General features: G+C 48.0%; 1 protein-coding gene across 1 annotated transcript in view; it reads right to left on the reverse strand.

Annotated features, from left to right (window-relative positions):
• The window catches only part of MCF2 (MCF.2 cell line derived transforming sequence), a 60,405-nt gene extending 42,579 nt beyond the window's left edge, over window positions 1-17,826 (reverse strand). The window contains exons 1-3 of the mRNA XM_074834747.1: window positions 17,674-17,826; window positions 5,004-5,072; window positions 4,325-4,439 (exon numbers count right to left, since the gene is read on the reverse strand). Coding sequence (XP_074690848.1) covers window positions 4,325-4,439; window positions 5,004-5,072; window positions 17,674-17,806 — 317 coding nt within the window. The 5' untranslated portion in view covers window positions 17,807-17,826. The remainder of the gene's footprint in view (window positions 1-4,324; window positions 4,440-5,003; window positions 5,073-17,673) is intronic.

A 17,826-nucleotide genomic window follows, 5' to 3' on the forward strand; every position in this document is an offset into this window, starting at 1 on the left:
ACATGGTGGATTACTCAGAAGTATCACATGGCAGACAATACTTGGCAACTTCACTACAGGAAAAAAAGACACTTGAAGCCAGCGCAGGAGCTTTCATTCAGTGCACATCTTGCTGCTCTCTTTTGTGATAGCCACATCTTTGACAAATATATTTAAAAGAAATAAGCAGTTGTGCTGAGAGGGAAAAAAAAAATTCCCTTTGGCTCATAATAACAACTGACTGAAGATACGTAGAGGCCCCCAGCTCCCAAGCTGTTCTACAAATATAACTTATGGATCTCTAACGTCACACCCAAAGTGCAAAGGTTTCATGTGAATTAATACATTGCCATTGAGGCGTAGCAGAAAAGAGCACAGAAAATTAAGAGCGGATTTTACACATGGGTTGTACACAGAACTTCCGCATGTAGTAAAGCCTGAGGTTACACATTGTGAGCTGGATCAGGCACAACTTTTCAGCCAAAACCTTTTTTTAGCTAAAATAGTTTCGGCAACAGGAGATGATTCTGCAGGTTTCTGTCAGCTCTGTTCATCCTCACCACGAGTTAAATGACCCGAGTGAGTGGGAGAGGACAAAAGGATCCTTTTGTTTGAGGTAAAAATAAAACCCTTTGGTTTTTCAGCACACCCTAAAACTTTAAAAGGTAGGTCTCTGTCTTATGAGAAACAATTCCCTAACTCCCCACAGTATTTCCCAACAGGCTGCAATTGAAAAAAAAAAAATATATATATAGTGTTTACACAGCACTGCTGTCATCACAATAAAACCTGAAGAAAAACCCCAGAATCCAAGTAATTTAGAAAAGGCAGCCAGACTGTAGTGTATTGTCAGTTAATAGAATGCCAAAGTATGCTATTTACTCAGGACAAGGTTATATTCAGAGAGTAGCCTCTGAGCATGCTAATTTACTATTATCAGTTCCCTTACAGACACAAAGAAGAAAGTTCCTAGCTATTCAAAAGGCTTGAAAACTACCGTGGAAAGTTTTTAATTTATTCTGGGACTAGTGGAGCAAGTCTGTGACTATTTGCAACCCAGGCCTTGCAGGTTTATCAGTTATCCGGTCCTGAAATGTACCTTTTAGACTGACATAAAAATAAATCAATGCTTTCTCACCAAGGCTGCAAGAGGTGAGTTCATTTGCATCCAGCAGCAGAAAGATGAGGACAGATAACAGGACCAAGGATTATTTCTCTCCAGGTGCTTCCTGTCACTTTTTTTTTTTTACCCTTTATTTTGTACGTGTTGCAGGACACACCAGACTAAAAATAAAGACTTGGGATGCTTTGCAGGAGGACTTGAAATCAGATCCCAGAGTCTGCAGTTGTGAGATTTATCACAGGACTGAGAGACTCCTTGTGCCTGGTGGGATCAGAGCACACTGTCAGGACCCACTGCCTAATTATTAAATTCAGAGGTATTTATACCCAACAGCACCCTTCACTGTGTCATTACGCTGTGTTATCAGCCACAGCTCTAAATCACTTTGTGCTTCACTTCCCAATCTAAGTAAAACATGCAGAGCTTGTCTAAATACCAAAAAGCTGGATAGTCAAACAAGATGCAATGGAATGGAACAAAATGGAATGGCATGGACCAGACTGTTTCAGTTGGAAGGGACCTACAATGATCATCTAGTTCAACTGACCGGTTCAGGGCTGATCAAAAGTTAAAGCATGTTATTAAAGGCATTGTCCAAACGCCTCTCGAGCACTGACAGGTTTGGCGCATTGACCGCCTCTTGAGGAAGCCTGTTCCAGTGTCTGACCACCCTCTTGGTAAAGAAATGCTGCCTAATGTCCTGTCTAAACCTCCCCTCGTGCAGCTTTGAACCATTCCTACATGTCCTGTCGCTGGATCCCAGGGAGAAGAGCTCAGCACCTCCCTCTCCATAACCCCTTCTCAGGAAGCTGTAGAGAGCAATGAGGTCGCCCCTCAGCCACCTTTTCTCCAAACTAGACAAGCCCAAAGTCCTTAGCTGCTCCTCATAGGATATTCCTTCCAGCCCTTTCACCAGCTTTGTTGTCCTCCTTTGGGCACAGACAAGGACCTTCATATCCTTCTTAAATTGTGGGCCCAGAACTGCTCACAGTGCTCAAGGTGAGGCCACATAACGCTGTACACAGCAGGATTTTTTTAGTTTTAAAAGATTATTTTTCTTTTACTTTAATTGTAATTAGGACAGATTTTTGTAATAACAATCTTACATATACCATAACTGACTTCAATTGATTATTTTTTCTTCCTTAAAGCTTCTACTGAAATTCTGACTTACCTTGGAAGAAATAAATTCTTTTAGGGTACACAAAAGATCAGTATTTGTTGCAAAGTCTACACTGTAGAAGTCTTCAATCGAAGCCTGGATAAAGTGCTGCTTTATCACTCTTAGGGTCTCCTTTCTGCAAATACCGGGATCTGTCGCACTTACCTGTGCCTCTCCTTCAAGCACACCATGGCACAGTACTGTTCAACAAAGCCAGCCTGCAGGCAGGCAGGCAGGCAGGCCACCGTGCGCATTTTGAGTTGGATGTGCGGGGCATGGAAGGTGGGGACCTGCTGCTTATTGTTCTGTACAGCTCTTCCATACAAGTACTTTCTGCAGCTGCCTCCTGCCTGCAGCATGGTTCCCAGGAATCCTAAAGTAAAATTAACTTGCCTATGGGACTCACCTTCCTGCTGGCTATGTTATTAATGCACTCCTCTTGCAGAGAGAAGAATAGCTTAGAGCATGCATCTCCTTTATCTAACAATTATTTCTAGGAGAAAAATGATTCTTGAAATCCAGCTTCCCAAAACACTACAAACCTGACATCCCATGAGGTTTCTCTGACTAGTATCAGCAGGACAATATGCTGTCCTTGCTACTGATTGCATAGGAAAGGCACTGTGTGTGTGGTTTTGATATGCCTGTACCCGTCCATAGGCAGGTGGTAGGGAGGTGCTGATGCATCCACAGCTAACTCTGACATGCAGGTCAAATATTTATCTCTTTTAGGGACTTTCTGGCCCAAAGTCTGAGCCCTGATTCCATGATGTGATGCTGCTGAGGGACGAGTACCCAAAGGTACCAGAGTTGACAGATGCCTTCCACCCTCACACACGTGATGCTTTTCCTTGCTCCCCGAAACCACAGCCCTTTTGATTCCAAAGCGTTAAAAAGCACATGTTTTTAAGATGGTCAGGTATGGAGGCAGGCTGTTATGGTGGCAGGAGGAGCAGAGAAACATGATTAAAGTGTTTTTACTAATAACATGCTGAACGTGTTTGAATCACCAGCAGGCTCGCAGCTCTCATTAGTTTCTTGATTGAGTTTGACCTATTACAGGGACAGCAAGACAGCTCATCATGCTAATGCCAGGGTGTTTACAGTCATATGAAATAAGAAGCCCTGGTGAAACTGGGCAGAGCTGGGAAGCGCAGATGCACAGACACAGGCTGCCTGCACAGCACGAAGGGGAAACCCCTCTGACCGGCACACACCGTGGCACGCTCCTGTCCACGCAGGGACAGTGCTCTGCTGGCCAGGTGCCCACGAAACTTCAGAGTCCATCCAAAAAGAGGAACCAGAGGATCTTTTTTTTCCTGCAAAGGTGGCTAAACACACAGTACTTCTTCCAAGGCAGCCGCTGATGGAAAGCTCCCATCTAGCTGCTGTCAACCTGCTCTCCCTGCATGAAAAAATTTGCCAAAACTGGCATTATTCAAGGAAATCAAGCATTCCAGGTAACTGAGTCACCAGGCTCAGCAGCAAGAAATAGGAGGGCCATTAATCTAAGAATACAGCCCTGTCTGTATGTGGCACAGGCAGACTGTCAGCCGCTTAACCCCGAGACACAGGCGGGTAATGGGAGCTGCGGCACGCTGCTGAGCCATCATGTGTAATGGGGACCCCAAACAGCTTGTTCCTGTAATTAGTCTCTTCCTCTGGTTACATTTCTCTTTTTCCACAGTAATGACTCTCTATTTGTACATGTCAAAATATTTTTCTGCAGCGGCATGGCATATTTAAGCAGTGACACATGTCAAAGCTTAAGGAAAGCTTGCTGTTAATTAGAAACTTAATAAACTAAATTTATGATACATGCAGGCTGACAAGTCATAGGGATGATGTCCACTTTTTACTCTGCAGTTACTGGCACATTAAATACCACGCCTGGACACCAGAAGGGCTTGCATCATTCATCTTCTCCCTCTTACTTGCTCTGAGAACTGAAGATGCTCCCCACCTCTACGTGTGGCATTACCCTAAAGATCCCCTGACTGACCCAGGCAGGGCCAACACCTCTTCCCATCACAGGCAAGAGCTAGAAGGGAGCCACATACCTTGGGACCGATGTTAGGTATGTTAAGACTTTAGATACGACCTCCTCAGGCACCTCGTTGAAGCGAGCGTTGTCGGGGAGGGTGATAATCCAAGCCTTGTCTTTCCCTCGGCCACCTGGAATAAAGGATGTTTCCCTGGGTATGCTTTCAAGTAAGGCCAGCATCAAAGCCCAGGTCCAGCAGCAAAGTCAGGTCAGAAAACACACTGCCATCACCACAGAGGTTTTTTACATCACCAGAATAGCAAAACCAGGCCAAATCCTGCCTCCAGTTTCAAGCACAACACACACGCACAGGTCGTAGAAACAAATGTAGTAGGTATGAGGTAATTCCTTTATTTACTGAGTGTACTTTATATGAGACAGCAAAAGAAATCAGAAAGACAAGGACAAATCAGCATGCTGGTCTGGAACCTATAGAAATACATTTCAAAGCAAAACGCTTGTTAACATGTTGTTTGAAAGTAAGAATATATTGCAGTATTGCTTGAAGCAGAAACCGAATATGCTCTTTCAAACTACCTCAATGTTTTATTAACAGCATTTCTAGTGGCACTGGAGACTACCTGATGGATAATATCCCGTGCAGAGTATCATTTTGCCAAATAGCGTGGAAGTTCGTCTGGAGTATTTGATTACCGCACAGAGAGAGATACCCTAGAGAAGTTCACCATACTCACCAGAAAGAAAAGCAAACTCCTTCATCAGATCATCACTGATGTCCTTTGCACAGATAGGTATTGTGGTTTCTGGAAAAAAACAAAAGCAGCAGTTAAAAACGGAGAAAAAAAAATCCAAAGCAAACACATTTATCAATGTGTTAACCCAAAGGTGGGACCTGAACCAAATGCAGCTTCCCCAAATTATATATGAAATTTCATAACAAAGGATATATGATTCTCCCAGAAACCAACGTTTCTAATATCTCTAACAGGGCAAATGCCATAAGTCAGCAGCAAACGTATCTGTCAAATGTACTAAGGGAGCACTGCCTGGGAGCTTGAGCGCTCTCCCCTCAACAGGGTATATCCAGTGTTCATTTTTGTATTTTGGAGTTACTGATTTTACTCCCCTGTTTTGCAAAATCCCCCATTACTTCCTAACCTTGGCAATGTAATGGGCTGAGGTTTCTGCTGGGAACAGCAGCATCCAAGGCTGCTGCGCTGGGAACAAGGTTGGGTTTTCAGACTGTTAACATCTTTAATTCTGAGGAAACAAGCTTTTGAAATCATGTTTTAATCTTGCATGGGGCCACATGCACTGGAAAGGCTGTTATTCTTACATTCCATTATTAGATTTCTTTTTAATTAAATAATGGGAGAGTCTGTTTTAACACCATATTTAGCACACTGACCATTTCAGTGGCAATGAAGCACATCAGAACAATATACATAATTTTACCTTTCCCTGGGAGAAGGAAACAAAAAACAGACTGACTAAACACAAGAGGAGCTTATAGCCGATAGACATTTTTCTGGATTATCTGTAAATGGAATAATAGCTGAAAATTAAACATCCTTGTTCCTGCAAATAAATGTTTTAAAGCACATCTATACAGATTAAAGTCCTTGTGCTTTCTGATAATCAAATTTTACACACTGATTGTTTTACAGAGTTGGTCCTAGGGAGTAATCTTTTGGCTGTTTTAAATCACACGGGCTGCATACTTCAGCACACTCCAGCATAATCAATATTTATTCTATTTCACTTTTTCCAAAGCTTCCTGGTCACTTCTACTTTATCTAAGGATTTTTCAGGCCTTTAATCGGCTGTATGGAGCTGCAGCCCAGAGGTGCACGAGGTGGGGGTACTTTGCCTCCTGCCGTCCCCGCTGGCCACAGGCTGCTCTCTGCTCCTCCATGCATGCACTGCTATTTTTTCCTCTTTGGATAAAAATGTTATTTTTGTTTGTTAAGGATCGAGCCTCAGTCCCACTGGCATCTACAGACACATTCTTGATTTTAACAGGCCCCAGAATTGGTCTTGGTAAGAAAGAAGTTTGTCTTGCAAAGATATTTCAAATATTTCTCGCTCATTCAACTGCTTCACCTAACTTGAGGACAAGCAGTGGCAATAGATTTCTTCTCTATTAGTTGATTTTCTTCACAGGTCAACAGTTTCATACTGATAAAAATCACATTTAATAACTTAATGAGCTCCAACACATGAAGTAGATCATATTAAACATGCGGGTCTTTGAAAACACAAGACAAGAGCCCACGGCTGTGCACACATATTTTCCTCAGAACAGCGTGGGGCTGTTCAGCAGCTTGTCTGCATCTGAACCCTGTCCCCAAAGCCAGCTCACCTCGCTTACCCCTGGCTTTCTCCAAACACGCAGCCACTGGCAAGCCAGGCAAAGTTTTGCCCTGTGCTTAATGTGCACGTGTGACTCAAGTGCTCAGCAGTAAAAGCAAACACAGCTACAGGTTTACAGTAAAAGCAGCTTTTGTTTCTGGTGCTGTAGTGATATGGTAGGGAAATGCTGGTTTATTGATAGCTGCCCAGGAAACAAGATGGGAAAAGGGGGTTAACTTTTGCATGATTAAAAAAAACCCAAAAAACACTTAATTAAAAAGTTTCACAAGACATTTTCTCACTGAGAACATCCTAACAACTTGCAGGCTTAAACTAAGCTAGAGACAACCATAGTTGGAAAAAAAGTAGCATTTTTCCACAGATATTTTCAAGCTTTGCTTTCCAGAAAAGAAATGTCATTTCAAAAATACATGCTTTAACCCAGAGTCTGGTACTTATTCTCCCACATCTCTCCTAGCTGCAATTTCTCAATGATCATCATGGAAACTGCAAAAAACAACTGATGTTTTAATCCTAGCTGTGCTGGGGGGCTGCAGTAGGACCTGCTGTGTCGTGCTCTCCACAAATGTGGGTGCAGGTGACCCCCATTCCACACACCCCACCTGCTAACAAGTACCACTGGGGCCATGCTGGCAAGTGGACCTGACATTTCTGGGTTTGAGGTGCAAAGCACCATAGGATGGTGATTCCCGCCACGCTTGGGAGTCATGGAGCAAGGACCTTGCTCCCCAACTTTTTATTCCACTGAAAGTTTCATCCTTGACTTCAGCACAGAGGTGGAGACACAGATTCCTACAGCACCCTTATGTCTTTGAGTTTCTCGCTTCCCAAGGGATGACACTTTTGGGAAGAGGGCACTCAGCACCTTCAGAAAAGCAGGCCCTTCCGAGCAGTCCCAAGTTGAGCACCCAAAATAACTCATTTGAGGAAAAACTAGGTGGTAGTATTTTACTTCACACAGTGAAGGCTCAGGGAGCATTTCCCTTACAAACCCTCCCTATCTCCTGTGGGGTAGGAGAATCCAAGAAGTGACAGAGGAGCAGGACGGCTGCCCTTTGGTAAGGTCAAGGCACAACAGCAGGCTGATTGTGGTCCCATGAGAGCCACTCCTTCACCAGCTCATGCCTGGCACTCACTCTGCATTGGCCATCGAACTCAACCTCCTGGGCAAATGTTAGGGAAAATCAAGTGCTGGCATCAAATTCATAGGCGTGTTGCTGTGCCTGAGGCACCTCAGTTGGATGTTGCTATAAATTCTGTACAGAAGCATGACTTTTGTCCTGAAACATTAATCTTTGGAAAAAGGGCAGTGAAAGGCAGTGGGGCACCAAGGATATCCGCCTCTCAAACAACGCTTCAGTTAATGTTCATTAGCAAACTGGGGGTTTCTTATTTGAAGGATGCGCTTGGGATGGTACAGAAAAGACCCCAGGGTACTGCCCAGTGCTGGCTACGAACAGCGCAGCCAGCCTGCATCTCACTTGGCACAAGGCGGAGGAAGTCAAGGTTTCATGCAAGTACACTCGTCTCTCTTAAAAAGGGGCTTTGTGATCATCAGAATAGAGCTGTGCTATTACAAAATCAAGCCTGATCGCCCCCATGTTACAGCACCCCAGAGCACTTTACAAACTACACTGCTATCCCCACACAGTTGGTGTGACCTCAAGCTTTAGGGTCTTACTGAAAACAAGCAGCATCTGGATGAGAAATTGTCATAACAGTGTAGTAACATTTTTTATATAGGCTCTAAAGTGGGTATTTATAAAATGCTGCTGCAATTATTACATTCAGAGACTCCTCTATGGAGGAGACCGTTGCCATGACACAGAGTTTCTGAGGATGCGTGAAGCCAAGCAGGGAAAAGACAAAGGGGAAATACAGAGCGCTCCACCCTGCCGAGAAAAACTAATGTGGCTCAGCAGGAAACCCCGCTGAATCCATCCTGTCCCCATCATTTGGTTTACACAGTCCAGAACATTTTGCTGGGTCCTCTCCATAGGACCGTATCTCAAGGCCACTGCAGAGACTGCAGCTGTAAGAATGATGCTCATTGTCAGTGATCTTCCCTTTTGAGGCGATTCAAGCACAGCGGGACTTTCACATACAGTGGAGGTCTGCAGTGACATTCAGAGAGGGGACAGCTATAGTCTGAGTCCAAATTCCTCTCGTAAAACTCAATTAAACTCTGAGGTGCTTTGCTCTTTGGTAACTATTGTTTTCTTTTCTTTTCCAAACTTTGCAGGCCCACAGCATTTGCAGACAGCAGCTGTGTAACACATCTGCCAAGCTGATGTAATAGCGCCTTACACTTCACAACACTGATCAAATATTGTTTGCAGCTATAAAATCCATTTGGAGATGGCTTTGTTGTGAATGAAGAATAGCAGCTTTTCATGTGAGGGTTGCTGCCGTAGTCTAGGAAACAAAACTGAAGTAAATCAAATGAAAAGTGTAAAGAATCATGTTGAGTTCTCCGTGATCTTCTTGTTCTCAGCTGTTTGTCCATTTGGACATCTACACCCAACAAAGCAGCATTTATTTGGTGTCAAGGGAGCCTGCAAATCAGCACATTTGTAACCTATTTCCACTTCTCTTGGCAACTTTCTAGGCTAACCGGGGTCATCATCCAGCATCTGCCTCAGGCTGTCCCATGGCAGGAAGGCGCACCTGCCCCAAAAGTTCCTTGGAGTCTAACAACACCCATAACATGGACCCACATAAACCAACAGCGTTTGCAGGAAGGTCTGGTACTCAGGGAGTTTCAACGAGCAGGGTTTCCCCCAGCTGCCACGGGCACCCCTGTCCGAGGCCACCATTGGTGTGAGCCTCCCAGAACAGCTGATGGACCACAAGCTAGGCTGGGCGTGAGGACTAAGCCATCCCCATCTCATTTGCTTTGCTCAGGAGCAGGAACAGAAATCCCTTGGAGCAGAGTTCCCCAACCATGAACCCAGTGCAGCGCAGAGAGCGGCCCTTTGAGATTCTCCTGCTGAAGTTGCTCCACTTTGCAAAATTACGTATTTATTGGGGCAAAGAGTAGAAACACCTGTAAGACCAATGCATCACCCTGCAATTTGTGCCCCTAACTCAGCCTGGATTGCTATACCCGCTCAAAACACTCAGAAGAAGGGTCCCCGCAGCCCATTGCTCAGGGCACTCATTCTGGATAAGGGAAACAGTTTGACTTGAAAATTAATTATCTGCAAAAGCCAAAGAGCTCCTCTGGGAACAGTGACAGAAATCCATCCTGCAGCAGCGGTCGGGACCCCAGCTTGCTGCAGGAAACCTGAGTCTCCATCACCCTGGTGTGCGTGGCTGAGCCTCACCCTGCTTTCTCACTGAGCAATTTCAAAAGACTTTGGATTCAATCGAATACACCACAAGAAACATCGCCATTCTCCCTATCTGCACACCATGTCCAGAAAGCAAGAGAGAAGGAGTTATTAGAGAAAAAAAATACTATCTTACAGTGTCTGCAAACTGCCCTATTGTGAACAGCACGCTTGCATGAAGTCTACGCAAAGCCTGTCCAACAGCACGGTGCCGAGTGACAAAGTGCCCGTCCCTGGCTGCAGGGCAGGAGCAGGGCAGGAGCACCGAGGCATGCAGGCAGCTGCCCTTACTGCCCGGGCACCACTTCAACCAGTATCTTCCCAGGCATCGTGCCCCACCTGCGCAGTCTCCAAGCAGTTGCTTCCCTGACAAGCTTATACCTGGAGTAAGATCCTAATTTCCACACCACCAGATCCACCCTCCCGCCTCTCCATCCAGCTCCGCACTTGCCCGGGAACAGGACACGACGCTGCGTACAGGCAGAGCAGGTGTTTACACAGTGTTCACAGGAACCGGAGCGGGGAGGGGCTGGCAGCTGGCCAGGTGGCACGATGCTGATGGAGATACCGTGCTCAACGGCACGTTCATCAGAGAACGCGGAGCAGAGAATAGGACATTGTGCTCCTCAACAAGGCCTGCTGTATTCACCAAAAGCTTATTTACAGGACCTGTGAAGAGCAGAGAACTGACAGCCAAGGTCCTGAGGCTGCTTCCTGGCTCTGAGACTAAACTCTTCGGTAGCCGGGAGCAAATCATGTCTCCTACAGCTTCAGTTCCTCATTTGCAAACAGGAACAGGCACAAGTGCCAGCAGGATACGACGTCAGCAAAGGGCCACGAGCATGTCTGATGACAAGAGCAGAAAAGACCCCTGCAGCCCCCACCCCTCAGGCCGACGTAGGTGTCCACGTCTGTACAGGTTGTGTGAGAGCTGGCATCAAAGGATGGGTGTTAAAAGCCCTGTTGAATGAACCGTTGGATGGTCTTGGACTAACTGGACAGCTGGGTAAGAAAAGGTCTCCACAACCCATGGGACTGGTTTCTGGATGCAGCAAAGAACTGAAGGTCTCAGGATCGGCCATGCAGCCCACCAGCCAGGACTCGGTGGCTTCCTCCCTGGGGACTGGAGGCCAAGTGATCATTTTTCCCTACAAGTGAGTTTGCAGCTCACAGGGGCTCGCAGGTCCCACACCGTCTTCTAAAGATTCACAGGGTAGAAAAACCTGCTAGTAAGAGACATTTCTACTCGGTTCCACCAAAGTCATCCAGAGCTGCAGAGCACATAGGGGTTAACAGCCTTATGTTGCAATTACACCTTTATAGCTGAGGTAAGAGCCTGGCCACAGATTTAGACCTGTGGTGACCTTTCCCCCCATATGAGGAATACCCTGCAGTAAAGCATACCCTGCATCAAACACATTTCCTTCTCTCCACACCCAAGAAGTTCAGCTGCTAAAGAAACTTAGAGACTTGATTGTGCAAAGTGAAAAAACTGCTGTGGTCCTCTCCTGCATTTGCAAGTGATGTCAGGTACGTTGCAGAAGCTATAGATGTAATCATTAGTCACTTCTAACAGCTGCTCTGAGCTACACACACCCTCGTAGGCACCAAAACCTGGTTCAGCTGTTCATGCATCCTGCCCTGACACATATACACTCTTGTTGCCAGGGGTACCTGTTGCAAAGACGAGGTGCTGTTGCTGTCCAGGGGAGCCAGGTGGAGCAAATTCACCTTTAGCTATCTCAGTGTAAGAACAACAATTTCTGCTGCTGCACTAAAACCTGGCACATTCAACAGTTTGTAATTCCAGGTGGTGTAGTCATTCCCCGTGCCAAGCGAGTGACACAAAAGACCCATTAAAATATTTATGGCAGAAAGCTTCAATACCCTCGACTGCTGCAAGCCCCTTTGTTTCCCCTGCCCACAGGGACAGCTCGCACCCTGCTGCGGCTCGGGAGCATCTGCATCCCCCCTGAGCCCCGGGCTCAGCCTGCAGGCACCTGCTTTGTTACTACAGCCAGTCAAAACAAGGTTTTCATTTGGAGGAAAACATTAGCAATTAGATTAGGTTTATAAATGCCTATTTCTCTGGAAGATGTGATGTATTGATCCCGAGGAAGATGATGAGGCTCCTCAGACAGTTCTGTCAATAGCCTGATGGCAAACCTCCACCTGCCACACGCAAATCTCTCGCTAAATCCTCGACTTGGCAGAGGCACTTGCAAAACTCGCTTCTACAGAGTGGCTGAGCTGCCATCTCAAATGCCTCCTGGGGAGAGCATCAGCACAATATGGGGGACAAGAGATGGCAGAGTCGCAGGAAGAGATTCAGCCCAAGAAAATGCTGGGAGCTGTGGATGGACGGGGTGTATTTAGAGGGAGCTGGTGGTTCAGGTGCAGGCAGCACACCCTGGTTCCTGGGCTACAGGTGCCAGGTCAGCAGCAAAATGCCTCCTTCAGAGCCAGCCAGGACAGACACACAGCAGCAGCCGCCATGCCACCATTTCAAAGGGACCCATCCCCTGCAAAGCCATGCCCTGTGCTCCCTGGTACAGCCACCACCCTTCCCAGCCGCTTGGGCATGAACACAGACCCCTCTTCCCAAATCGATGCAGTAACGGTCTGCATGTGAGCGTGCCCCAGCGAAAATCTTGATTTCAACTCCATCAGGAGCATCATCTTATGTCATAGATGGGAAACTGAGGCAGTCCTGTCAGGCAGAAACATGTCAAAAACACCCAGGGATTCAAAAAGGCCATGGAAAGTCCCAGGAGGTTTAGTCCATCACTAGGTGTGACGGGTTGGTCACCACGCCAGGCTCAAGGACTTCTTAAATTATCCCTTGCCAGACTGGGGAGGATATTTTAAGGAAAGGCTCACTCTGTTTGCAAGGTCTTTCTTTTACTTCTCCCCAAGCACCCACTCCAGCACAGCGTAGGAGGCAGGATACGGCACCAGATGGTCCTCTCTTCTGACCTAGTGGCTTACTTCTCCACCGAGGCCTTCCGGGGCTTATCTGCAATCGATGCTTCAGTGCAGGCACACAGGCCCATCAACCCAACCTCGGAGTGTGCTCAGCTAAGAAACTATCCAGCAAAAAAAAAAAAAAGTGAAGCTTCTGAAAAACTCAAATGACCTTTTCAAAAGGCTTAGACTTATATACACTGAGGGTAAGAGTAAAAATGCAGAAGAAAATGCTGTGAAAGAAAAAAAAAGATAAGAAATAGGGAGAAAATGTTAACTCAGAGCAGTCCAGGCTTGTGGACCATCATCCAGGCAGCGTGTCTGTCCCATGGAGGAATGTTCTCACGGGACCAGCTGAATCACCACCTTACAATAGGAGCTGATCCGTGTGGCCAAAGAGGGATCGGATGGCACCGCATCCAGGCGTGTGCAGAGTGACCCCAGATCAGGCCCCGCAGCCCAGCCTGCGAGCCCCGGGGCAGGAGCCCCCCATCCCGGGCATCCCTCCAGCAACTGCCGGCGGGGAAACGCTGGCTGTGATAGAGCAGGAGCGCCCAGGGCACTGGCACAGCACAGCTGCTGTCCCTCACTGACACACAAAACCGGCAAAACCTCATTCCTGCTGACCATGGGCCACCGCTGCGGGCAGGACAAGGCACAGCCAGCTAAGGATACCACATTCATGGGAATGTCATCCTCCAGTATAATTTTGGGAGCTGGAGTGAGCAGAAGGGTCTCTGGGAGCCGGGGCTGAGCCATGCTGCCAGGGAGGAAGAGGATGCTCAGGGGAGGTTAAAAGGTCCAGGGTGTCCCTCTGTGCATGGAGTTTTGTGGGGTGGGATCTTTTCCAATTTAGATTTAACAGCTGACAAACTGTGGAAGCTTTGCTCAGAAAAGGCAAAGCAAAAGTAAACTAAATGGCAACAAGGCTTATGTGTTATCTCCTGTTATTGCTGTGGTTAATCCGCTAATGCAAGGGAACAAAATACTGGATGTTTTCATGTCCAATCAGAAAAACTATCTTCTCTTATCACCCTGAACTACACAAAAATTGGGAAAGATAAAAGCCAGCTCAACTATACATGAATTTACATCTATCGCAAGAAACGTAATAAAAGTTTCTCAACACCCAGCCTCGTGGATTCAAACACAGTGTGGGAGTTGAGAAAGTCGAGTTTCTTGCATTTCTAATACTTAGGAGCTTCAACGTACTTTTAATTTTCTCCTATTCTGAATTTCAGTCACTCCTCCCATACGAGAGACTCAGGAAAGCATCTACAGGTGTTTGCACAGCAGCACCGGGGCGTGTTTGCCAGCTGTGCAGGGGAAGGTGTGTTTAGCATCTGCCACCGGTACGCACCCTCCCAGCCAACATCATCAGCCTCCAAGCCAGAGCCCATTCAGCACAAAAGACTCCCAAAGCCAAATAAAAACAAACATACATCAATAACTTTCCCATCATCATTCAGTACCATGCAAGCGTTGTTTTTTCCAAGCCAAATTCCAGCTTTGCACACAAAGTAACTCTTGGGAGATTAACAGCAGTAAATCCTTGGGCCGCATTACCTGCCTAGGAACCTGGAATTAAGTTCACTGAAGTCACTGGAACAATTTATTTGCTTTCATAGCCCATATAGCCAGGAAAGTAAATCGTACGGCCAGGTTCCCACAACGGCATCACCTGGAAACTCTGCTGTAAAGTGAGGGAAATTCTAAACAATTTTTCCTGACTTGAAAATGGAAATGCTCGATTCTGGCATTCCCCTCTTGAGCGAAAGCACATCTCCAAACCCAGCTAACCGCTTTCCTGCGGCAGGAGAAGGTCAGTGGCATGGAAAGTGATGGGGAGGAGGATATCACTGGCGCTCGCTGTCTGTCTCGCACCACCCAGCCCTTGGACAGACACCCACGGAGCAGCAGATGGATAATTGCACCTCGCAGGCGGCTCAGCCAGCGCAGGTTCCCAAGGAACAACTCTTCCCCGGGAGCTCCTGACTCAGCCCCACTGTAAAACCAAGTCTAGCATCGCCTGGGAGGAAAAGGGACTGGGAAGAGAAGGCAGCCCCACCCAACCACTTCCACCACAGCTCCTCGCGCTCCTCTTCCTCTGCCCCCAACTTGGCAGCGGCCTTCAGTTTTACTGCATTCAGGAAGCTGGCAGATGAGATGATGGAGGCTTTGGCAGCGGAGCAAGTCGTGGAGCGTGGGACCTGAGCTGTGCTCGTCACACGTGCCGAAACGACCACCGTCACAGCAACACGTGTCAGTCAGCACGAAGTTTCCCATTTGCAGGAGGAGGCGGAGTGCACTCGCCTGGTTTGCGGCTCCAGGATTTCCTTGCAAGGAAGTCTTACCTGTCAAAACCGACTAACAAAAGGCTCCTACCACAAGCACAACCAGCGGCAACATCCGAGCTCTGAACTCCCCATCCAGCCACACGGGGGAAGCTCCGTGTCTCCAAGCATCCTCCAGTTGGGTGGCAAAGACGGTACTTTGGAAGACTCTTTCTTTCCCGCACCATATTTTACACTTCAATTGCTTCCCTCCCACACATCCCTGCTGTCACTTCACTTTTGTCCTGGTAAATGAATGATAAACCATTAAACTGCAGTTGTAGCAAGTGTGATGTAGGGAGAGGAAGCACGTCCCACGTACTACTGACTGCTCCCAGACTACTACTCCTCCGTGGTCCACCCAAAGGGATCTGGACCGACAGCAGCGCAGAGCTTTCGGAGGCTGCTGGCCCTGTACTCCTTCAGCTCTCCAAGGGAGCCCAAGCCATTTTAGACATGAGAATAGCCATAAAAGGCTTGGGATTTATATAGGCTTATATCTCACTGTAAGGCAGATACGGGGAAACATCTTCTACTAGAACAGACCAACGGGTTTCCAGTACTGATGCATGAAGGGAAATGGTTCAAACATGGTCCCAGATCAGGCTGAACGCTCAGAAATCAGTGATGAGCACAAAAACCTTCTGATTTATTTTTAATCTCATGAGTCGAGGAACCTTACTCAACTTTGTATCTTTTTCAAAAATCTCATTTTAAGAATCTATGTAGATGCCAAATCACGTGTCCAGATCCTGCAGCTATAACCACACAAGCGTGCCTTTGTGGAGATATTTTGATTTCATATGATCATTATACAAAGGTCATCTGCCAAGAGGTGGCTAGAAGACAGGGCTCATGCTCACGAGAAACCCACTGCCCGCTTTCACCTGGTTTCCATTACATCGCTCATAGAAAACGTTCACCATCTGCGTCCCCATCCCTGTGTCACCCAGCTCCTGTTCAAGCAGCGTGGGTGTTTCATCACCGACACCAGCTCAAAGAGGATTAAGACTTTTTTTAATCACATCCGTTCAAGTAGCATCCTTTGCTCACTGACTGTGATCACCCCTGCCTACATTTTCCTCCCCCATTTGCGGGGTGCAGGTAAACGAGCAGGTCAGCACAGGGCCAGCGGGCAGGACAGCCCACGGCGGAGCAGGAGCTGCTGTGGTGGGCACCATCCCACAAGAGCACGCACACAAGCAGCTCCTCAGAAGCAGGTGACACATTGGTAAAGTCCTCACCTGTGACTTACCCCCCCGATAAATTCCTCCCGTACCCCAAACTGTGCTTTGCAAAGAGGTCAAGGAAACCGGAATTAGACTGGAAGCTTTTTTTGGGTCAGTGTGTCTTTTTTGTGCCTGGCATGGCTCCAAGCGCTCCAGCTGGGAACAAATAAGGAATGATGAGTGCCTTTGCCTCCTGACAAGGTATACATCCTCTAGCGAGGCTGGAGTCACCCAGGATGCCACTATCCTTCCGGGATTATGAAAGACCTCACAGGAAAAAAAAAACAACAACCAACCCTGTTCTCCCCACAAGAAAACAAAATAACAAAATAGTCAGGGCTCCACACAGTTGAGGAGCAGATCATTGTCCATCGAAGGAAACGTGGCTGAGGCACAAGAGCAGCTTAGAGCCTGAGGGTAAGGGATCGGATTGCGTTGGCTTCTCACAATAAGCCATATAACCACAGCAACATCATTACAACTCTGTGCGATCCCCAACGCAGCCTGGGCTTAAGTGATGTTTAAAGACCAAGGAATGAGGGAGGAAGAGGGGGTGCCTGGCAGAGACACTTTACACACATCTACTGCTTTTCTACTTCGGAAACTGGGAAAGGGCACATCATAGTCATCAGCCTGAGATGCAACTTCCCAGGGAGGACTCCTTTAGTTTTGGCCATGGGGAACCCGAGCAGGGGACGAGCAATAGCAAATAGCCTTCTGCTCCCCGAAAACAGTCTCCTTTCTTCAAAACGCGTTTTTGAGCGATGCCTTCCAGTTCTAAGAAGGGCATGTCAGCAGCACAGCGTGAAACAGCTTCCTCTGAAAAAGCGGGGCCATTCTACTGCTCCTGTAACCCCGCCACAGAAATAACAGCGGAGTCCCCAACAACCCCCCGCGCAACAAGCGCTGCCAGGGGCTCCCCGGGGCAGGAGGACCCCCGTCCCGCCGGACCCGCTCGCCTTGCTCCGCCGGGGACCCGGACCCCCGTGGGCTCCCACGGCCCCGGCGCCGGGATGAAGGAGGCGGCGAGCCGGGAGCCGGGCTGGAGCCACGGAGGGAGCGGGATGTCCCGGGGACGCCCTTCGCCGCCACCGCCGCCCGCCCCGCGGGGTCCCCCCCGCCCGCCCGCGACACCGCACCGGCCGCTGGGGGTCCGGCACCCCCGGGACTCACCAGCGGCGGCGGCCTCCAGCAGCGCGGCGGCCCGCACCAGGCGGTAGTAGCGCTCCATCTCCCCGGCCGAGGTGCCCCCCGGCGGGGGCCCGGCCGGGGCCGGGGCCGGGGCCGGGGCCGGGGCCAGGGCCATGCCCCGCGGCACCGCTCCGC

Source organism: Strix aluco, chromosome 10 (assembly GCF_031877795.1).
Source record: "Strix aluco isolate bStrAlu1 chromosome 10, bStrAlu1.hap1, whole genome shotgun sequence".
NCBI lineage: Eukaryota > Metazoa > Chordata > Aves > Strigiformes > Strigidae > Strix > Strix aluco.